General features: G+C 33.9%; 1 protein-coding gene across 26 annotated transcripts in view; it reads right to left on the bottom strand.

Annotated features, from left to right (window-relative positions):
- The window catches only part of LOC143229312 (C-terminal-binding protein-like), a 50,563-nt gene that overhangs the window by 13,154 nt on the left and 13,763 nt on the right, over nt 1–23,646 (bottom strand). For 3 of the 26 annotated variants that reach the window (XM_076461478.1, XM_076461490.1, XM_076461462.1), the window contains exons 2-4: nt 7,611–7,776; nt 6,593–6,755; nt 2,964–3,121 (exon numbers count right to left, since the gene is read on the bottom strand). In XM_076461478.1, coding sequence (XP_076317593.1) covers nt 2,964–3,121; nt 6,593–6,641 — 207 coding nt within the window. In that variant the 5' untranslated portion in view covers nt 6,642–6,755; nt 7,611–7,776. Of the gene's footprint in view, nt 1–2,963; nt 3,122–6,592; nt 6,756–7,610; nt 7,777–8,060; nt 8,353–10,049; nt 10,650–10,809; nt 10,856–21,270; nt 21,332–23,646 lie in introns of those variants that run through there. The other 23 variants (XM_076461466.1, XM_076461480.1, XM_076461468.1 and 20 more) reach the window with 19 other exon arrangements.

Genomic DNA, 23,646 nt, shown 5'->3' with positions numbered 1-23,646 from the left:
ATACATTATTTGCTTTCAATATATTGTAGTGAATTGCACCACTTTTACTTCACTCCCATGCTCACCTTCTCTGCCCAGGAATCACAAAACCCTCAAGTGTTGTTTGCTAGAACATTTGAGAAGTCCTTCAACTGAGCATAAAAGGGGAAGAGCCACACACCACTCTTTCACTCAGTCTCTTACCTTGCTCTGGTCTCTGTCAAAATAAAATCCAATCTTCTTTCTCCCATCATACCCATAATATAATCAAATTCTGCAAAACGTTGTTTTTCAAAATCTTTTACACTCTAGATCTGCATATGTAAATTATTATATATTTTTTGAAAATCATTTGAAATGCTGGCTGTCTCTAGTTAGGTAAATAAAGTCCAAAAGTAATCCAAACAGTTTCCTCTACATTTGTGGAAAATAAATTCCAATTTCATAGAGGAAAAACATCACAAACTTTGAAATTTAATCATATTGCTCTCTGATACGATACAGTTTTATTGGTAAAAGAACTAAAATTTCCATTTCACCACCACCATTTTGGTTGTAAAATTGGTGACCAAAAAACCCCACCAATTTCCACATGTATGTTGTATAGAGTGAACACCTGGCTTCACAAAGTGGCTCAATGAGAAGAGTATGCTATTTCCATTTCCCATGACATGGGGTGAGCCCAAAGATCATGTAATTGATTTATTTCTGCATGACTAATATTTCTAGGTATTCAGATAAAACAAGACATTAAAATTCCAGATACTGCACCTGCAATGAAACCAGTACTTTCTGAAAATGGTCTCCCAGTTCCACATCCACCAGAAACTGACAACCTGAAAAGTTCTTCTGTGAAGAAGACAATGAATCCTCTTCATTTAGTAATTTTATTCCTATGGCACCTCAACATAAACTGCCTCATCTGATCACAGAAGAACAGTAAATTATCTAATTCATGACTTGTCACTATCAAAGTAGCATGAGGATCTTCCTGGCTGTCATTCATAACAATGTAATTCATTACGTCCTTGAGTAAGAGTTTTAATTTCTTGAAGTTGCCATCAAAGTCTTGTTTCAACAGCATGCACAATACTTTGTGTTTCTGTACAAATGTTGATAAACTAATATAAGAATTAGGTACTGAACATCATTCTCAAGAATGGAAGAAGACTTTTTAGCAACTTACCTAGAGTTATTCTTGATGATGAGAAACCCAATTCAAATGGAAATGTATCTCAGAATGGCTGGTTTGGGTATTAATACTTTTATTGATAAGCAGAGAACAACGTTTAGACCTTTCACAACAGAATCACTAAACTATTGATTTGTGTTGCTCATGCTGTGATCACATTAAAGAAACTTATCAAAGCATGCAGATTATACTTGAATCCATCCAGAACAATTACCACTGGTGTAACATACGTGGTAATCTAAAAGTTATTTCACCCCTGCTAGGGCTGCAGAGTGGGTATACCAAATATTATTGCATTTTATGTGTCTGGAATAGCTGAAGTAAAAAAAAATCATTTCAAGAAGATTGAACAGTGAAAGAGAATTAAATAACAGAGGAACAGAAGATCAAATATAAACCTTTAGTGAATCCTCAAAAATTATATCTGTCTCCGTTTCATATTAAACTGGAACTTGTGAAGAATTTTGTAAAATGAATTAACAAAGATGGTAATGGTTTCAGATATCTCCAAAAATCAGTGGGCAGAAACGAAAGGAAATATCCTAGTTGTGCCAATGATCTGAGAAGTACTGATGGATAATGATTTGGAAAGAGCACATAATCAGAAAGAGCTTGCTGCCTGCAAATCATTCAAACTGATTGTTAAAAATGTCTTACAAAGTCACAGATATCAAAACTATGACATGCTTGGAAAATTGTATCTATGATGTCACTAAAGATGCAATTGTTACACTCTTTATGCTCCCATTTAAACATCTTTCCAAATGATCAAGGTTCAGTAAGCATGGTCAGTGCTTCCACTAAAATATTTCTACAATGGAAGAGAAATATCAGCAACAATGGAATTCTGTGATGATGGGAGGTTACTGTTGATTCTTACAATATTAAACTGAGAACACAAACGGTGTATCAAGTCATGAAAATAATTTAATAAAGTAAATCAAAAATAATACTGTGACAAAAGTTTTAAACATAGCCTGATTGTATTTTCAGGATATAATGTTATTAAACTCGTTGCTTTATTAAACGCAATTTTTAATGAATAAATAAAAGTTATTAATGAAATAGTTTTTATTTTCACGATATATAGTGATACTTTAAATAAATCTATCATAACTCAAAAAGAAAGAAGTGATAAATTTTCAACATAATTTCTAGTGTCAGCATCATCAAATTACTCAGAAACAGTTGCATATGTTCTCGTAGCAGAGAAAAATATTTTCTTTGCTGTTGCCCAGTATAATGTTGATAATTACAGACTGGATTGCTTAGAAAACAGTGTATCACAACAGTACATCTTTTATAGTCTGATTCACTTAATTTCACAAGCAACACATAATAATAATAAAATTATTCTATTATACAACATTAACATACAAGAAATGTTCTGAAATTAGTTTTAGAATTACAAAAGATTTTTTATGGTTAAGTTTAAGCCATAAATGATAAAAAAACAGTTTTTCAATTAACAACCTGAAACACCTTAACTTAAACCAAGAAGTTTGATTATAAACATTTCTATTTCAAATTTGGAAAAATATTAGGCAGCTATTACATTGTATTTAAATAATTCACTGTCTACAAAGAAGTAATTGCGTTTCCACAACCCAGTTTCTGCTTTCGTGCACAACACCTTCTGACTACTGCTTTTCAAATGATATTTATTAACACCAATTTACATAGCTCTCTAATGTAAAGATTTTCTGATGGAATTAGACATGTTGTAACAAAGAATCAAAGAAACAGATTGCTTTAAAAAAATCATCTTACACAATTCAAAGTTCTTGTTTACCTTTTCATGAATTTCTTGTGTGGACTGAGCATCACAGAATGCAACTGTTGCCACATCCTTTAGAATGGGCATCTCAATAGAACAGTCACGACCATCCAGAAGTGCCACCAGGGGTCTAGTGTGGAGGGGGCCATTGGCTATAGGACCACGTGCACCAACTAGAAATAGGAACAAACAAAGAGATGAAAATTTTAAGACTAGAATGTGCAAGTTAAGAATTTAGCAATTTTATGTAAATACAGCTTTATGAATACTAAAGATTTTGTCATTCAAAAACATTTCTAAATGAATTTCTTGTTACAACTATTTCTTTCTCCACTTTAAAAATCACATTTATAGATAAAATTTCTTTAAAAAAATTTAAGATTTTGCACGTTAAGAAATTGGTAAAGATTTAAGCAAAATACAATCAGTATATATGTAAAAATGGCTGGTTTGGGTTGAGAAAAGTTTTTTATGTAGAGGAGCGAACAACGTTTCGCCCTTCTTAGGTCATCATCAGGTTCACAAAGAAAGAAAGAGGTAACTGACCGATAGCTGACCACATGTTTGAAGGGGGTTGTGTAACTAAGTGTAGGAATGTAGAAGGCGTGCTTAGATGCTTGATTATATTTATTAATATAGGTATAAGGGTGTTCCTTTGTATTGGTTTATTTTGGGCTTGAGTTGTTATATAAGTAAGACTTCTTTAATTTTGCATTTGTTTATTTAGTATTTGGGTGTTTTCTATGGTTATGTTGTGTATATTTGATTTGCAGTGTTCAAAAACATGTGAAGGTAACCTTTTGTGTTCTGTGAATCTGGTTTCCATTTTTCTACTTGTTTCTCCAATATAGAAGTTGTGGCAGTTATCATGTTGTATTTTATAAATAATGTTGGTGTGGTGTTTGTCAGTGTAGTTTTTACACAGTATAGACCTTAATTTTGTGCCTGGGTTTTGAAAAATTTGGTATTAACTGGAATGTCATATTTTGTTACTAGTTTTTGTCAAATTTTGGTTATTTTTCTGCTGATGTCAGGAATATATGGTATGCATCAGTATATGGTTTTGTGATTTTTTATTTCATGGGATATATTTACTTTTGTTAGTTGATTTTGCTTTTTGTCTAGGTGTGTGCGTAAAGTGTTTTCTAGGGTTTGTGGAGGAAACTTGTTGAAGCATTGTTTTGTTTAATTCGTCGTTAATTGTATCTGGTGAGCATAGTTTTATGGCTGTGTTTATTTGGTTTCTTAGTATGTTGAGTTTTTGTTTTGTTTCATGTGCTGAGTCCCAAGAAATGTATAGTCAGTCCAGTATGGGTGATTTTTCGGTGGATTTCTGTTTTAAATTGTGTATCGGTTCCTTTAATTTTGAGGTTAAGAAATGATATTTGATTGCTTTCAATTAAGTGTGTGTTCTGTAGATGTGAATCCCGCAACTGTGTCATCTAAATATCTGTACCAGTATAGTGGTGGATGTAATGCTGTGTTAATTGCTTGTGTTTCAACTTGTGTCATAAAAATATTGGCTAGAACTGGTGATACTGGGTTGCCCATACTTAGGCCATTTGTTTGTATGTAGTTGTGGTTGTTGAACATGAAGTTTGTCTTCATCATGGTGAATTCTATGAGGGTTGCTAATTGGCAGCTGGGAGTGTCTATTGATGGGTTAGGGTCTCGGATATAGGGTTCCAAGGCTATCTTGCAGGCTTCAATGGTTGGAACTTCTATAAAGAAGGATATGACATCGAAATTGGACATTAAGGCTTTATAATTAAGTTGATTAAGATTAGACTTTAAATTAAAAGTCTTTGATGAATGAGCTGGCTGATGTTACATATTTGGAGAATGCCCATGCTATGTATTTACCAAGATTGTAAATAAACAGTTCATATGTGGACATTATTGGTCATGGTGGACAATCTGGTTTATGAGGTTAACTGCCACGACTTCTATATTGGAGAAACAAGTAGAAAAATGGAAACCAGATTCAAAGAACACAGAAAGTCACCTTCACACATTTTCAAACACTGCAAATCAAATAAACACAACATAACCATAGAAAACACCCAAATACTAAATAAAGAACCAAACATAAACAAACGCAAAATTAAAGAAGCCTTACTTATACAACAACTTAAGTCCAAAATAAACCAATACAAAGGAACACCTTTATACCTATATTAATAAATATAATTAAACATCTAAGCACGCCCTCTACATTCCTACCTTCAGTTACACAACCCCCTTCAAACATGTGGTCAACTATCGGTCAGTTACCTCTTTCTTTGTGAACCTGACGATGACCAAAGAAGGTTGAAACGTTGTTCGCTCCTCTACATAAAAAAAATTTTCTCAACCCAAACCAGTCATTTCTACGTATATATATTTTTCTCTACAAGTGGGTTTTTCTTGTCATCACTAAATGTGGTGTACTTGTGGTGTAACCGACAATTAGGAACTTAAATTTTAGAGTACAAAAACATCAGAATGTGATCCCCCACTGGAACAGTGGTAAGTGGTAACCATTTTAATGAGAGAGGTCATAGGAGATTGCCAGACTCATTCAAGTTGACATGAAGGCCATAAATACTCAAATAGCCACTCCTTACAACAGTGGTGGTGTACAAAAGAGCATCTCTGAGTGCACAATGCATCAAACCTTGAGAATCAGATGAATTACAGCAGCAGAAGAAGACCACACCAGATTCTGCTCCTGTCAGCTAAGAACAGAAAGATGATGCTATAGTGGACATGGGATCATCAAAACTGAACTATTGAAGATTGGAAAAGAATGCTGCCTGGTCTACTGAATCTCAATTTCTGTGGTGACATGCAGATGGTAGTGTCAGAATTGGGCAAAAACGACATGAATCCATGGATCGATTCTACCTTGTGTCAATGGTATAGGCTGATGTGGTGGTGTAAGGGTGTGGAGAATGTTTTCTTGCCACACATAAGGCCCCTTAATACCAAATGAGCATCATTCTAATGCCACAACATACCCGAGCATTGTTGCTGACCATGTGCAACTCTTCATGATCACAGTCTACCAATTTTCCAATGGCTACTTCCAGCAGGATAATGTGCCATGTCACAAAGCACATATCATTTCAAGCTAGTTCCATGAACATGACAGTGGATTCAGTTCACTACGATGGCCTGCATAGACCCCAGATCTCAATTCAATAGAGCACCTTTGGAATGAGGTGGAATGGGAGGTTTGCAGCATGAATGTCTTGCCAACAAATCTGCAGGAACTGTGTGATGCTATCAAGTCAGCATAGACCAAAATCACTACTAAGGAATGTTTCCAGCACTTTGTTGAATCTATGCCACAAACAATTCAGGCTGTTCTGGAGGCAAAAGGGGGCCCCACCTGGTACTAGATAGGTGTACCTAATAAAGTGGCCACCGAGTGCATAAACACAAGGAATAGGCAAATTTTTCGTAACTACAACTGTTTCCAATGTCATAATTCAAATTATAATCAAACCAATACTGATTATAAAAAGACACTCTTAAAAAGGAATTGGTTAGCATATTCATCTGCCACAATTGTTGATTATTGAAATCTTCCATCTAGACTACTAAAATAAAACTTTATTGTAGGCTCATAGAATGATTAGAAAAAAGAAGGGATAGCTTACTTGGAAGATTATCCATACGTGGTCTTTTAAGTGGCTTCTTTTTATCCATATGTGGACACCATACAGTGGCAGGTGGGCCACCTTGGGGTGAAATTCCAAGTTGCAATTCAATGGTTGCAGTTGGTGATAACTTCAAGTCCTTAAAAAAAACCAAAAAACTAACCTGTGAAAAAAATTAAAAATATATATTTGAATATTCTAATTTCTGACATTATAAAATAATTAAACAAATAGTTTAAAAAACATGTTGTGCCTACAGTTCAACTTGAAGCACAATCCAAAGCATTTTACTATTTTGCATTTAAACAATGCATAAGCTGCTAAAACAAGTTTCCAAATAAATTTTAAAAAATAACATTAAAAGCTAAACTTCTTAATGGTTAGGAAAAACTAATTAAACAACAAAGTTTAAATACAATATTACTAATGAAATTTTTCAGTAATTAAAATAGATACATAATGCACATTTCAAACATTTTCTCTAAGAAAAGTTACTATACATTATATAACTGATTTTTCAAATAAGTAAATTACTAGCAGTTTACATCACACAGCACAGTGTGAAATAAAATATTCTAACCTAAATGACCAATAATTTATATTAAATAAATGTCCTAAACAGTCAGTTAGGTCAGTGAAATGTGGCAAACCAAAGATATGACTGAAGTGCAATTTTTAATCATCTGTCATTTAAAATACTTGCTACAGCTGACTAATTAAAAAAAAATTGATGAAAAAATCTTCAGTCTAACATAAATTTCATTACACTAGTTAGCCCTAAAGTGTGAGCACTGTGTATTAATTTTCAAGATTTTAAAAGCCTAAACCACAATAAAGTCTCCAGAGAAAATAACAAAACAATTACCAAAGCACTCACATTTCAGTTTCCATTAAATTACAACCAAAATATATATTTAGAAAAATTTGGACTCAATACATTAATTCTAAACAAAGAGAATTTCAAAATCTGTTAAACACTAATAGAAAATGACATTTTATTTTTTTATTTATTGCTCACCTATATTGTGCAGCTTGTTTGTAGCACTGGAAACAAACTTTCTATGTAGTTAACACTGGAGAAAAGTATTGCAGAAAAAAGGTTGTCAACCAAGGATGGGATATAGATGTCATGAAGGAAATACTATTGTATCATCATAATGCATTTCCTAATTCAAACTGCTACTCTGAAAACAGAAGTACAAATTAAAATTGTAGATTATGAAAAGCAATGAAAAACAACACTAAAATAAAACTGAAATTTAGAAATTAAACTAATACGGAAAGCATTTAAAAAGAATGAAGTATAGGCTGTTATTAATTTCTGTTTTGAGTATTAGAAAAAAATCAGTTTCCTTTGTCAGAATGATGAACAGTACTAATTAAAATAAAACTATCAAAGATGAACAAATGATCATTATTTGATGCATCACTTCCATGCTATAAAATCTTAAACTTCAAATGTGTGTACCTTTGTTATTAATGGGCCTGGCATGGCCAAGCGTATTAAGGCGTGCGACTCTTAATCTGAGGGTCGCGGGTTCGCATCCCCATCGCGCCAAACATGCTCTCCCTCCCAGCCGTGAGGGCGTTATAATGTGACGGTCAATCCCACTATTCGTTGGTAAAGAGTAGCCCAAGAGTTGGCAGTGGGTGGTGATGACTAGTTGCCTTCCCTCTAGTCTTACACTGCTAAATTGGGGGCGGCTAGCACAGATAGCCCTCTTGGGGACGGATAGCACAGATAGCCCTTAAGTAGCTTTCTGCGAAATTCGAAAACAAACAAACAAACAATTGTTATTAATGACAACATTAATCCTGCATAAAGAAATTTTAAGTTCTAGGCTGAATATAAAATATAAATGCTCATCTCTCTTCTCAGATTTTTTAATATGAATTTTTATATTATAAACAAAATCACAATTAATTAAGCTTACTAAAATTATTATTAAAAGTAATATATGGTTCTAAAGTAAAAACAACAAAATATGATACAACACTTAAAGGACCTGCAGTAGTAAACGTCTATGAAAATAATAAAATGAGTACAGAATAAAAAATTTGGATGATTTGTGAAATTTGAGTACATACAAAATATGCTAATTAATACAAATATCATAAATGTTTATAATTTATAACTACACTTCATCTTTAAAACCAGCAGGCTAATAATTGAGTTGATAATTACTTATATAGCAAATGATTTTTTCTCATTATTCTTAATTTGTCCACTTCAGATTTCAAACCAGAAGTGTCTAATGATAGCATACATATGTAAAATATGCAAAATGCTATTTTAACGCTAATAATGGCCAAATTAGGAAGTAAAAAAAACAAAAAAACTGCCGTTTCTAGTGATTTTATTATAAATGTTATTTATGCCCATTGGCTCCAACATTTTGCCAACTGGGCCCAGCATGGCCAAGCGTGTTAAGGCGTGCGACTCGTAATCTGACGGTCGCGAGTTTGCATCCCAGTCGCGCCAAACATGCTCGCATTATAACGTCCCCACGGCTAAAAGTACGTTATAATGTTTCCATCAATCCCCCTATTCGTTGGTAAAAGAGTAGCCCAAGAGTTGGCGATAGGTGGTGATGACTAGCTGCCTATCCTCTAGTCTTACACTGGTAAATTAGGGACGGCTAGCACAGATAGCCCTCGAGTAGCTTTGTGTGAAATTCAAAAAACAAACAATTTTGCAAACTTTCGCGTTTAAGTTCTATCTTTTACTTGTTGTGAACAGTAAAACTTAAATACCGACATATGTAACTCAATAAATTATTACATTTATTATAAAGAAAACGTGCAGCATGTTGCCAAAAGTTAATTGTAATGATAATGCCGAACACTACGAAAAATAAAGCCTATTCATATTTGATTGCCCTTTTCATTACCCTTTCTTAGTTTATTAGTGTTACCAGTCCCCCGCTGGTACAGCGGTAAGTCTACATATTTACAACGCTAAAATCGGGGGTTCGATTCCCCTCGGTGGACACAGCAGACTGATGTGGCTTTGCTATAAGAAAACACACACCTGTCACCATCATACGCTGCTAATATATTTTAACACTACTACTAATTCCACTCAAGACACTAGTTACAGAATGAAGACATAAAAATGAAACTTTTCTCCCAAATTCTGAACCACTGGTTCGTGACCTACATGCAATCCCACTTCAGCACCTCAGCATATCAGGGGAATAAAGACTCAACAGGATTTTGCGGGTGACATACATCCCTAATACCAGGATCGGCAGTAAAAGTCTAATAACTTGAAATATTTCTATCAACGTCACAGACTTCTCGTAAACTACTAAAACAAAGATAATACATTTGTATTAACACTCTTAGTTACTAGGCAACTTTCTCGAAACAGGTATCTTGTATTTTAAAGTTAAGAAAAATAAAATATTTTATGTAAATGTAACCTAAAAACATAACAGCTAGACAAATAACTCACGTTTAAGTGAATTTTCCTGGGGTCTGTTTTTATTGGTGTTGATAGTTTGAAAATCACATAGCGCATGGAATATTACACACACACACTTATTAACTGTTTTCCCGGTAGAGAAAGACGTGAACGATTTAAGATGTAACTGCGCCTTTACAACAGTGACAGATGTAAGCCTATATTCGCAGGGCTACCTTAGCTCTGTCGATCAATATGTATTCCTTCAATTTTCAAGCTAAAAGTTTTGCAATTGATTGTCCGCTATTGTACTTTCGTAGCTCTTATCAATATTCCATTTTATTTTATTTCCGATCTAAGCAACAGTAGTTTGGTTTATGCTTGTTAGCCTCATCTAGACCGTTAGAACTGAAGTTAGATGCATGGCATGGTTACAATATCACGCAAGGAGAAAAGTACTAACTAATGAAGGAATCGAGCGGACGTCGATGCGTTGGTCCGTTTCCTTGTCGCTTTTCTAGGTATAAACCCACTCACTGTTAAAAGAACGCAGGAACTTACAAGCTACTCTGACAAAACGCCAACTCAGCAAGAGCGAGGCCATCTCGACGCTATATATTACTGAACAATAAAAGGAGTTTACTACGAAACACTACAGCCTTATTCAAAAACAGAACATTAAAAAATAAAGACAAACATTTATATATATGTGTGCCTGTGTTTATACATTTTGGACATGGCAACACCTGTAACATTTTCGTTAAGCAAAATCTTGCAACTAGAAACGATTACTGTTACATAATTTACTTACGTTAAAGAGAGAGTAAACAACTCGTGATGTTTTCGAATAAGTACTTTGTCAATTATCTGTGCAAGAGTGGAATCAATATAGATATCCGTACAAACATAGGCATTACATTCGAGTGGTGTGTCAGCGGCGAATTACGTTCTTAGAAAATGCCGCTGCAAGCCGCTAAACTAAATTTGGAAACTGGTGAACTAGATGAGTTTCTACGAAAAGTATGCAATCATTAATGTTATTTCAAAAGTAACCTTTAATGGTGCGAATTTATATCTTCCAGAATACAAGGAGTCATACAGAACTTTTCTTCGTTATAGGTGTATTGTTCATTTTTATTCTTAAGTGGAATTAAAATAAGCACAATATGTACAAACTGTTAAAATTTCCACGCAAGAAATGTACTTTCTTGTATGATATTCCTTTTCTTTTCCTGCCTTTAATTTATATGCAATTTCGCCTTCAATCATGCAAAATAACAAACGTATAATTAACAAAATGCGAAGTACCTGAAACTCGTACAAATAAAGTTACTCATTACCGCTCAACTACCATTTAGTTCAGTTATCAACCAACTTTAGTAACCCAAGGCCATTCAACTCTCACAAAAGATCTACAGAAGTCCAATTAATTTCACAAAGCCTCAGGCTTTATAAAATCATTAAGTAGCTGATTCAAAAATGATAATTAGGTTTATTTTAACAAAGACAAAATAAAAACATTCATATAACATTAATCTGAACTTGTCTTTTTTTGTTAATTAGCACATTTCACTTCATGAAATACAGAACAATTAAATTAGCGAAAAGTTGAACTACTTTCGAAAAATCTCAATTACAAACTATCTATACAAAATTCGTTAAACAGAAATATTATCGTCATTCATAATATAACAATGCATCATGGACTCGTTTTGAAGACAATAAATATAATAAAAATATTTTCAACCAACAGCGATATTATGTTTTCGTGGGTATATATTTTAACATATTACAGTTTAGGTCTCTTACCGGGTTACTGTGAAAACAAATTCAGTACCGATCTCTTAGTTATTTTAGGTTCAGTGAACGCGCCAATATACAGTAAAAAACAACGACCCTCTACAAAAAGTACTATGGTATAAATTTTAAAACGAAAGCAACTTTTCAGCCTAGCGTTCACATTTCAAGTTTTGACGGTGTCTTAAATCTTACAGCAAGAATTACTGAAATAATAGTAATACCCAGTGAATAAATATAACGATCGGCTGAAATCTTAACGACTGTAAAACATTTTTTGAAAAGATATAATCACTGCAAACGTGTGAAGGGGGAGTGTTAAACTGTTGAAAATTTTGCATATATATTATTAGCTTTGTACTTAAATTTAACTTGAGCCCGACACCTTTACCACTTGAATTATAATCGACTGTATATGCAAGGAAACCCTGAAAGCTTTTTATTAAAGTTCCAAGTTCTGAAAAAAAGAATAATATGGAAACGAGTTGTACTGCCATTTCATTGAATGTAAACAACTTTATTATGTGTAGTTTAACCATAACAAGAAATGTACTAAACAGAAAATAGAAAAGAAAAAGACATGGTTATCTGCTTAGAAGTGAGATCCTGTTTCATTTTATTGTTTGTTCTCTCTTTCAGAAAATTTAATTTCATGCTTGGTGACCAGAAGAATACATCAAACAACTATAAGCATAATATTTCACGTAAGCTCGGCATGGCCAGGTGGTTAAGGCGCTCGTCTCGTAATCTGAAGGTTGTAGGTTCGAATCCCCGTCCTTTCAGTCGTAGGGACCTTATAATGTAGCGGTCGATCCCACTATTCGTTGGTAAAAGAATAGCCCATGAGTTGGCAGTGGGTGGTGATGACTAGCTGTCTTCCCTCTAGTCTTATGCTGCTAAATTATGGACGTCTAATGTAGATAACCCTCGTGTAGCTTTGCGCGAAATTCAAAACCCATTTCACATTTATATTAGTTCATGATAATTCATTCAATGTGGTAGAAAATAAGAAGGCGTGTTTTTTATGTATTAGAAAAAAATATTTCACTTTCTTGTTCGTGTAAGGAACAAAAAGATTTGGAGAAATAAATTATAAAACGTGTAGGTACCCAGACTTAAAATCATTTAGCAACGGGAAAAAAATTGATACGTGACGGTAAGAAAATTTAGTTACAGAACTGAAAATAGTCGTTCTACACCAAAATTTAGATCTTTTTTATTTATTTACTCAAGAACTCCCAGTCTCACCAATTTACTCAATCAACCAAAAACATGTTAATTTGATTTACTCAATAAATCGTTAACACATGGTTAAAATTTTGCTCATTTGGTTTCTTATAAGAAAAGTGAATATATGCAATACACACATACAGAGAGACTACGTACTTAAGGTTAAACATTACATTGTTTGTAAAGTCGTAATAACGAGTTTACAAATTGCTTCTGGGAAAACTAGTAATTGTCAGTTGTTCTGAAGCAATGTTGAAATCTTAGTGTTCTCCATTTAAGTAAATGCATATTAAAACTAAAAATCACAATCAATAATTATAACTGCCTGCGAGTTCATGTAGTTTCTGAAAATAAAACAAAAAAACTCCACGGTGACACAGCGGTAAGCTTGTTGTGGAATATAATGCTACAATTCGGTATTCGATTCCCTCGGTGGCCACTGCACGGAGTTACGATTATATGTATAAGTTTCGAAAGTCTAATTTAATTTTTCATACTTTTCTGGCTGGTACAAATATATTGTTAATACAAAGCGTCAATTCCTTCTCACAACGAAATGTCTCAGAAAACTAGATTTTTTTCAAATATTACTGTCAATGTAAATCTCTTTCTAAGATCGATAAACCTGTTTAGCTAAATACAAACAAAATTGAAACTACATCTCTAACATAATTCATAAGTTATATACAACCTTGGACTGCAGCGTGCATCTATTCAAAACCGGATCTGATTTCTGCAAATTAATAATTTCTTCTCTCTTGCATATACTGGTTAGCTTCTTTTAGATTTATGCATAACGTCACGGGAAAGGTGATATATGCATACTGGTTATTACACGTTGTTAACGAAGAGACTTCAATTTCATCTGCTTTTACTGCATCATCGAAGCACATAGGCAGTTGGGAACGGTGATGTCCTCAATCTAGCGGCAGCTACACTACCGTCACACGATTCCCGCACCTTTCACTAAGTCACAGAGTTAGCCACGGGCGCTATAAGCATTGGGAGGTCAATGGACTTTGGAGCAGTCACTGGTAGTCTCGCGATAAAGGCAAAGAAAACAACCGAGCTTATGTGCAACTTTTTCGACTCTGAAAGGCTAATACATTGCTGCAAATGCGAAACATTAATTTCATATCGTGCAAATCAAACGCTATCATGTGTGTATATCTGTTAGCTTCACATCTACTTACGCAAGCGCAACACAGATACATTCAAGTATACGTTATATCCTTAAGAAGAGTGAATCCTCAACAGCTGCGGCACTTGAAATTCTTTCAGATAGAATTAGAGTAAATTAAGCTATATTTTTTATGAGCCAGCAACACCAAGCATGGAGCGCGCGTACACTCGATTCCATTTTATTACTCATCAGGACTTCTACCAACCTAACCTAAAATTTAAATTATTTTGGGCAGAATTAAAACACACTAAGCTATAAGACATTTACAGTGGTCTGGTACATTAATCAAAGAGGTTTGACCTCCCGAGTCCGAAACTGTAAATAGATTTCAAATCGGTCGAGAGATGACGGAGCTATGAGCTAGAAATTTGTACTTGGAAATTCTGAGCTATTCTTTGAGCGGCTATGTCGCAGCTAAAAATAGCATGCAGTTAAAAAAATATATTTATTTATCCAGGTAACATTTAAAACTGTGAGATGAATCAAAATGCACGAATAACAAACTCAGTTGTCGACTTTCAAATAAACTTGACCAATCTTTAACTTATAGAAGATATCAGTGCTGAAGCATAAGGATTCGGATTTTCACAAATCGGGATATCGAACATTATTTTTGAATAATCTTATTCATCAATTCTGACCTTGAAAGTAAAAATAACTGTCAACTGGTTCCTAATACAGTCAGTGTACACAGATGGATCAAATACTTTAATTTTATTAATATACCCTTCATGAATCGACAATCAACGTGTAATGACAAGTCTAACGGAACATGCTAGCAGCTTTATGACACACATATATTTGATACAGCATGCGAGGTATGTGCCAAGGTTGTATTTCTGGATTATTCACGCAGTTCGATGAAACGTAATAAGGACAATGTGGTTGTTAAATATATTTAACTGAGACCAGTTCATGCATTAAGCTCTCAATGCAATGATATTCGTATGTCATAAATATTTAAGCTGACTTTTAGTACTTTCATTAATTAGTGCGATCTAAGTAGTAATACCAAAATATTTGTGTTTAAAAGCAGAGCAACGTAATAGGATATTTGCAGTACCCACCGCAAATATTGAGCCTGTTTTCATCATTATAAACCCTCATGCTGATCGCTGAACCACCAAAGGGCAAATTTAAAAAGTAACTGGATAATATTCTACAATATTATCATATTATCCTTACTTCTACAGTGTTCGAACTAAAAGACAGCATATCTAATTAACTGGTTGGTTCCTTTCTTGTAAGGTTTCTTTGGTACCAGTAAAACCGCTTTTCAACTAAAATACAAGAAACAATGCAAATATGAATAGTGAGGGACTTAGAAATATTATAATACAATCACACTACTTGTCAGTAAACCTTGATCAAAAGTAATAATAAAATACCATACGTACACAACATAAACTCTCTTTTTTTTTTTCTTCTTTACATTATTGGCATGATGGTACTTAATTCTCGTGCATATAACAACGCCTGACCTGATTGGTCGGTTGAATCGAAAATGTTTTTGGTGTTCGGCTGTTACAAGGGCTGTGAGGAACAGTCGTAAAGTAAAAAATAACTTGTTAACCTCAGAAACGTTGTAAATGAAAATGGCTAACGTACTAACAACTTGCGTAAAACATAAAAATAATAATAATAGCTCATACAATGGGTTCTGTCACGAAAAGCAATACCCCACAAAAAGTTAAATACCTTAATTCTGTGTACCACGATATTGGTTTGACTTCTGTGAATCAAGTTGAAAAAAAAAGGAAGTGCTTTTCATTATAAAAACTAAATTTTGTATTTTTTTAAGTGTCTAAAAGAAAAGCACTATTCAAAACATTACGAGTTTCACTGTGGTTAAACTGTATACATTTCAAACGCGGCATACGAGTTTGTTTTTTCATTTTCTTCTGCAAGAAACACTAAGACGGCAAAACAACAAAAACAGAAAAATAATTTGTGATAAAACATAAATGTCAATAACATGCAGAGTGCTGCTTTAAGCTGTTTTTATTCTAGTTTTATAGCTATAACTTATTTATATATAAATGATACATCAAAATAAATTCCTCAACAATAGTGTAAACACACACAAATATAAGTAGAAAAATGTGAATGTGATAAAATAGAGAAATTAAACACTTGGAGAAAATTCACCTTTGAATCACGATGTTAGTAATTTATTTAATTGTCGACGTTTCGAACAAACAATCTTTTTCAAGCCAGAAATAAGTCTCTATATTCAAACTGTTACTTCTTATACTTATATTTCTATTGTAATTACAAATATTGTTTGTTCTGTACCACTGTATTACTGATGACGGAATTCTGATGATTTCGAAACGTTTAATAAATGACTCCTATTATTACGTTCGTGTTGTGTTTCATCCGTAAATTACGTTTTCCGAAAAATGAAATTATTCTGAACAGGATGAAACCATGAAAGTTCACCCTTCCCACCCAGTCTCTCTATGTCCTTAAGATTCTTTTTTAAAGACAACGAAGTTTAGAGGCTGTTATTGAGATACAAAGAAATATCTTCCTAAAAGAACATACTCCTCATGAGACCGGTTCTGACACGTCATTTTCTCACTCCTCGAACAAACAACAACAAAAATTGATGCAACTTCCTTAAGGGTCACATTTATAACCCACAGTCAAACAGCCAGTATGAACAACACTTAAAACTCGGTGGAACTCCCCATCCCATCCTCACAAAACGACTCCCCTGTTTGCCATATCATCGAAACGAGTATATGCCCCGCAAAACTAACTAATCACCATGATGCTAGCTGAGAATTGGCCTGAAATATAATAATTACCACTTGTATTCCACCTTACTCAACAGTGGCGCGTGAGCTTCTTGCAAAAAGTCAGGGTTTCTGGCGTTTGGTAATGAATGATCTTCTTACGCATAAATTATTCAAGTTTTATACTTTCTTTCTTAATTTCACTGATTGTGCAGGTCATGTGATGGCCCGAACTGAACAAAACGTTTGTGTGCTGTTAAACCAGTTCCCCGAGTTGAGCCACAGGCAAGTTCTCTCTCCCCACACACACACACACATACACCCTTGTGCAAATTAATTGAAACAAATGGTCCTTTTACAATATTTTCAGTATGGCGTCCAGTGTAGGCTCGCTGGACCCGCTGATTTCCTTTAATAGTAATTTTTTTCACACAGACGGCGTCATTAGCTGTGTTTTGCAGTACGGTCGATCTATTTTTGTGATATATGATGAAATTTTGAGGAACATTACGTCATTCGAAAGTGCGTTAGAAGGACAAGGAGACCAGTCAAAAAACAACTTCTTACCATTTCAATGAAGAAAAAACGGTATCAATGGGGTCTGAAATACAAGAGCTAGATGCAAGAACAATGGAGGAAGGTGTTATTCAGTGACGAGACTCATTTCTTTGTACAAGGTGAAAGATGTCAGCATGTTCGCCGATCTCCAGGTGAGAAACTTCGAGAATCTCACATCAATGTTTCGTAAAACATCCCTTGAAGAAGATGTTTTGGGGCTTTTTCAGCTACTATGGCGTCGGAGGCTTACATATCATAGAAGGTATGATGCAAGGACCACAGTACATCGAAGTTTTGCAGAAAATAGTCGTTCCAGAATTGAAAAAGAGATTTCCTGATGGATCTGGCATTTTTCAGCAAGATCCGGCTCCGTACCACACATCGAAATTTGTGAAGAATTTTATGACCACAACGCGAATAAAGGTGCTGGAGTGGCCTGGAAACTCTCCGGACTTAAATCTTATTGAAAATCTTTGGGCGATTGTAAAAAAAAACTTCAGGGAAAACATTGTACTATGAAAGATAAGCTAATTGAGGCCATAATTGAGGTGTGGTACCGCGATCCAAAAATTTGTAAAGATTGCAGTCAACTCGTGGACTCGATACCAAAATGGATTAATGATCTTCTGAAAAATAAAGGCGGTCATATCATGTAGTAACTTGTGAGAAATTTTTGGATTTTTAGAAATAAAACGCAAAAAATTGAAAAAATCGTAATTTTCCGTCTTGTTTCAATTAATTTGCACAAGGGTGTAGAGACAGTTACCATGGTAAGTCCCATCGATTCGCATTCATTAAAATACAACTCTCTTGATACAAAGACACCTTAAAAAGTCACAACTGCTGCTTGAATCGATGACGTTCAATTTTACATTTTTAATAATTTCTAAAACTCTACTGCTTGTATATGTCCTCCCAGTGTATAATGTTAATAGTCTATGCATACGTGTGTGAGCGCGTTTACGTACACAAAGAAAAATAATTTAAACAAAGCATAATCAGCGTAGATACAGCCCTGATAATTTTTTAACTTTTCAATGTTTATATAACTATCTCTATCTTTTTTATTCCGTAGTAAGTAGTATAAGATTATTTTTATGTATTAAGTTAACGTGATTTACACAAACTTTCTTTTGCGTAGTTGTTTAAAAGACTCACCAGAGTTTTTTTTTGTTTATTTGAATTTCGCACAAAGCTACTCGTGGGCTATCTGTGCTAGCCGTCCCTAATTTAGCAGTGTAAGACTAGAGAGAAGGCAGCTGGTCATCACTACCCACCACCAACACATGGGCTACTCTTTTACCAACGAATAGTGGGATTGATCGTAACATTATAACGCCCCCACGGCTGAGAGGGCGAGCATGTTTGGCGCGACCGGGATGCAAACCCGCAACCCTCAGATTACGAGTCGCACGCCAGAGTTATGAAAAATGTATTACTTTTGAAATTGCATTTTCCCCTGCATAACTGTAACTGTATTATTTTTGTGTCTAAAAGCAGTTAGATCTTTATAAGAAAGCAGAGAAACAAACGAATTACCGATTGTAACTAATGTCGATATTTATTCGTTCTAATTTCTATTTCTAAAACCATGTTAGGTTTCTCGTCAGAAAAAATAAATTAATTAAACTAGAAACCTAAAGACGCAAATTTATCATTTTCGCTTTGTTAAACTTGTAATCAATGAACATTTCTGAAGTTTTATTCTCGTTTTATAAAACTAACAAGGAAACGCTAACGGAACTTGTTGATGTCAACAGCAGCTGAGGCAACAACCAAATCGTGAGAAAAATTATTCAAACAATCAGGGATTTTCTTAGTGTGCATTTGAAAATCCATTTATATAAACAAGCTCAAGTCAATAAACATAATATATATATTTAAAGGTTATGAAATTCCATTCCAGGTTTGATAAACAAATTTATTTATTAGAATATCGCTCATTTTATGAATCATTTGTTACTAGGCCTTGCATATATTAGGTGGAATAAGGCGCCATGTATTTATTGTTTGTTTGTTTTTGAATTTCGCGCAAAGCTCTAGTCTTACACTATTAAATTATGGAAGGCAGCTAGTCATCACCACCCACCGCCAACTCTTGGGCTACTCTGTTACCAATGAATAGTGGGATTGAACGTCACATTATAACGTCCCCACGGCTTAAAGGGCGAGCAAGTTTGGCGTGACCGGGATTCGAACCCGCGACCCTCACATTACGAGTCGAACGCCTTAACACACTTGGCCATGGCGGGCCTGCGCCATGTATTAAAAAATGAAGAAGTTAAAAAAACATAATTGTACAGTTGGAAAAAGATCCTTAAGAAAAACTGGAAATAATACTAATATGATATCTAAAATTAACACGATGTTATGAAATATTTCTGGACAATAAAAGGTCAAATACTTAAAGCTTTAAAATCCTGTCAAAAAGTTGGTTTAGAAGTTTTGTACTGAAAGAGCAAATAAACAACGAATCAAGAAGCAATCGAATCTACATTAACAAACCGAAAAGGTCTAAAAATAATAATTCCTGAAAAGCATTAACAAGCATTCTTTTAGCTGAGATTCGTTTTTGCCAGAAGAAACAAATACAGTACTTATCACGTATTACAATAAAAAAAACAATACTTGTGTTGTATATTTGTCACTATATATAATTATTCAAACAACAGTAATATTTACACTATAAAAGAATTCTACACAGTTTACCCCCCGCTAGTACAGTGGCATGTCTACGGATTTACAACCCTAAAATCAGGGAGTACGCTTCCCCTCGGTGGGCTCAGCAGATAGCCCGATGGGGTTTTGCTATAAGAAAACACGTATACTGCACAGTATTTTTTACATGTCATCGTACATGCAAATACATTTGCTTCAAATCAATTTCACATCAAATTTAGTGGAATATCTTTCGGTATTAATAAAACATTACCGGTTGTTCCCAGTTAGTAATACAACCAAACAAACGTAAAATAATATCATAACACCAGAAAATATTTGATAAAAAATATGCCATCCAGTTTCAAGAACACCCCCCCCCCTCAACAATAATCAATTTTCAACCCACTAACGTTCAGTTATGATCTATTTTCAACCTTCTAACGTTCAATATGATCCATTTTCTATAATATACATTCCAGCGTTTCAGGAAAAAAGAGAGAGAGAGAAATGTACAGTAAATTCCTAACATTAGCGTACGCAGAAAATATGCAACCTTATATAGTATAAAAGATCTTTTGGGCAACGAAGCTGAATAAAGAATAGTAAAACTGAATATCAGAGATCACTTACTTAACGCTTCAAGCCTTCAACTGTTATATGACGTCTTCATACCACTGAAATACCACTCACTCTGTATATTAAATATCAATACTGTGAATGAAAACCGCCCCCTCCTCTTTTCAATCTGTAAACTTGAATTACGAAACGGAAGAGGCAAAATGGTTAATATTTCGTATTTTCCACAGATAACTTTTCTAATTCACTTGGAAAGGAAGTAATAGTGTTACATAACTCAACATACCTTTACACAATTCTAGCTTTAGCTTGTTCACTTTCACTTACGAAAACAGAAAACTAAATAATTTTGTCTTTACCAAATATTTACACAACTACGTAAACATTAAACATAACAAGCTTATTTTTAATACATAATACATCGTTATATTTGGAAGCAGTTAAAGGAGACTTGGAAAGATTCCAACATGACAATTCTAAGCTACAATGTACTTAGTATTACAAGAAACTCACATATTTAACATACCCATATATCATTGGTTAACATCTTCATATCCAGGTCCACCCGGTGAGAATGGCATAGATCTCTTGAGATACAGACACATATACAGAAATATATAGATGTATAGTAGTTTTGTATTGGTTAAATTAGATTTCCCATAAACAGAAAACTAATCCTAGTAGGCTTAGTTTACTTTAAATAACTAGTTAATGCTAGCAAAATCATAATTTCGGTTTAACTGGACATTAAAAAGCACACGACAACATCTATGATAATACTACTGAAAGTAAATGAATACATACACCTATGACCTAAGGCGTTTTACTTGAATAAAACTAACGTTAAACTGAATTTTAGTTCATAACTCAAAACGTATACACACAGTAGACAGATGAAAGCAAGAGCTGCCTTCAAGAACTACTCTTACTAACGATCATTTAGAAGTAAGCTGACACGAAACGATTATAGATACCGAAACGTCGATATCGCATTCAGCTGTTTCCCAAACTGCAACGCTATGAACAAATGCAGTATGGACCACACATTATTGGGGCAGCTTTCAGGACTGGTGCACACGTGAGCTTGCAACTGTCACGACTACTTATACATATTACCAAATAAACGACGTGACCTATTAAACAACACGTTAAACAAAGGCCCGTAGATTACAGTAAAATCAGCATTATTTCAAGAAGAGACTACGACGTGTTTACTAACAACATGCAAACTCATTTTATTCATTTGACTACGTTGTTATCGCGAGCGCAGTAAACATGTATATTTATGTAACAAATAAAATGTCATCTTTGTGATAGAACATTAGTATGGGAAATTTATTACTCCTTTTCCATATTTCTAAAAGTGTGGTCCAGTGTTTCTTTTTAATAATAATAATAATACAACAAATTCCGTTTTTTTTTCAAAGAAGTGTTGATATTAAACGTCCTAGATGTTTAAGTATCGGCCTCACGAAATACATTCAAGTAGTGAAATAGATGTATGCTTAGTAGAGCGTAGGCTCACAAACTTTACTCTGGTTTAGTTTTTATGTCTACGTTTACAAACAATAGCTGACGAAATTTAGGCAAAGTCAAAACCCCATGAAGAGGAAGTAGACCTGTAATAAACACATTGAAATTGATCGTTGTCCCTCAGGAAATAGGTAACTTCACTGGTTCATTGAAAACGTTTAATTTCAACTAACGATATACATAACGTCATATATTTTAACACAACGCGATACAATTTCTGGTTTAAATCAATACAGACCACAGGCTGACAGTATTCACTATTCGATGTTCTAAAGCACATGATGTTTTTCCTGTTGATTTTACGAAATGTATTGATTAAAAACGTTTTTACTCGCTCTCATAGACTTTACGAAATGTATTGATTAAAAACGTTTTTACTCGGTCTCATAGACTTTACGAAATGTATTGATTAAAAACGTTTTTACTCGGTCTCATAGACTTTACGAAATGTATTGATAAAAAACGTTTTTACTCGCTCTCATAGACTTTACGAAATGTATTGATTAAAAACGTTTTACTCGGTCTCATAGACTTTACGAAATGTATTGATTAAAAACGTTTTTACTCGGTCTCATAGACTTTACGAAATGTATTGATTAAAACGTTTTACTCGCTCTCATACACTTTACGAAATGTATTGATTAAAAACGTTTTTACTCGGTCTCATACACTTTACGAAATGTATTGATTAAAAACGTTTTTACTCGCTCTCATAGACTTTACGAAATGTATTGATTAAAAACGTTTTTACTCGCTCTCATACACTTTACGAAATGTATTGATTAAAAACGTTTTTACTCGCTCTCATACACTTTACGAAATGTATTGATTAAAACGTTTTACTCGCTCTCATACACTTTACGAAATGTATTGATCTAAAAACGTTTTTACTCGCTCTCATACACTTTACGAAATGTATTGATTAAAAACGTTTTTACTCGCTCTCATACACTTTACGAAATGTATTGATTAAAAACGTTTTTACTCGCTCTCATACACTTTACGAAATGTATTGATTAAAAACGTTTTTACTCGCTCTCATACACTTTACGAAATGTATTGATTAAAAACGTTTTTACTCGCTTTCATAATAATGTATATGAGCATCCAGGAAGGAAAAGATGTAGTCACAGGCCTATTATTAACATTTCACTCGTGATTATTCTTCATTGAGATAATTATTACAAGGTGTCGCTAGTATAGAACTATATATCAATAGTGAAGAAATATCACTTAGGGACATCTACTTTCCACAAAATGAGATTTGTATAAAACAGTTACAATGTAGCTGATACTTGTAATCGGTTTCGTAAATAAAACAGTAAAAAGACATAAATAAGTATTGCAAAACCTCATGATGACGTGAAAA

Source organism: Tachypleus tridentatus, chromosome 10 (assembly GCF_004210375.1).
Source record: "Tachypleus tridentatus isolate NWPU-2018 chromosome 10, ASM421037v1, whole genome shotgun sequence".
NCBI classification, from domain to species: domain Eukaryota; kingdom Metazoa; phylum Arthropoda; class Merostomata; order Xiphosura; family Limulidae; genus Tachypleus; species Tachypleus tridentatus.
This window is presented reverse-complemented; position numbering and strand designations above follow the sequence as displayed.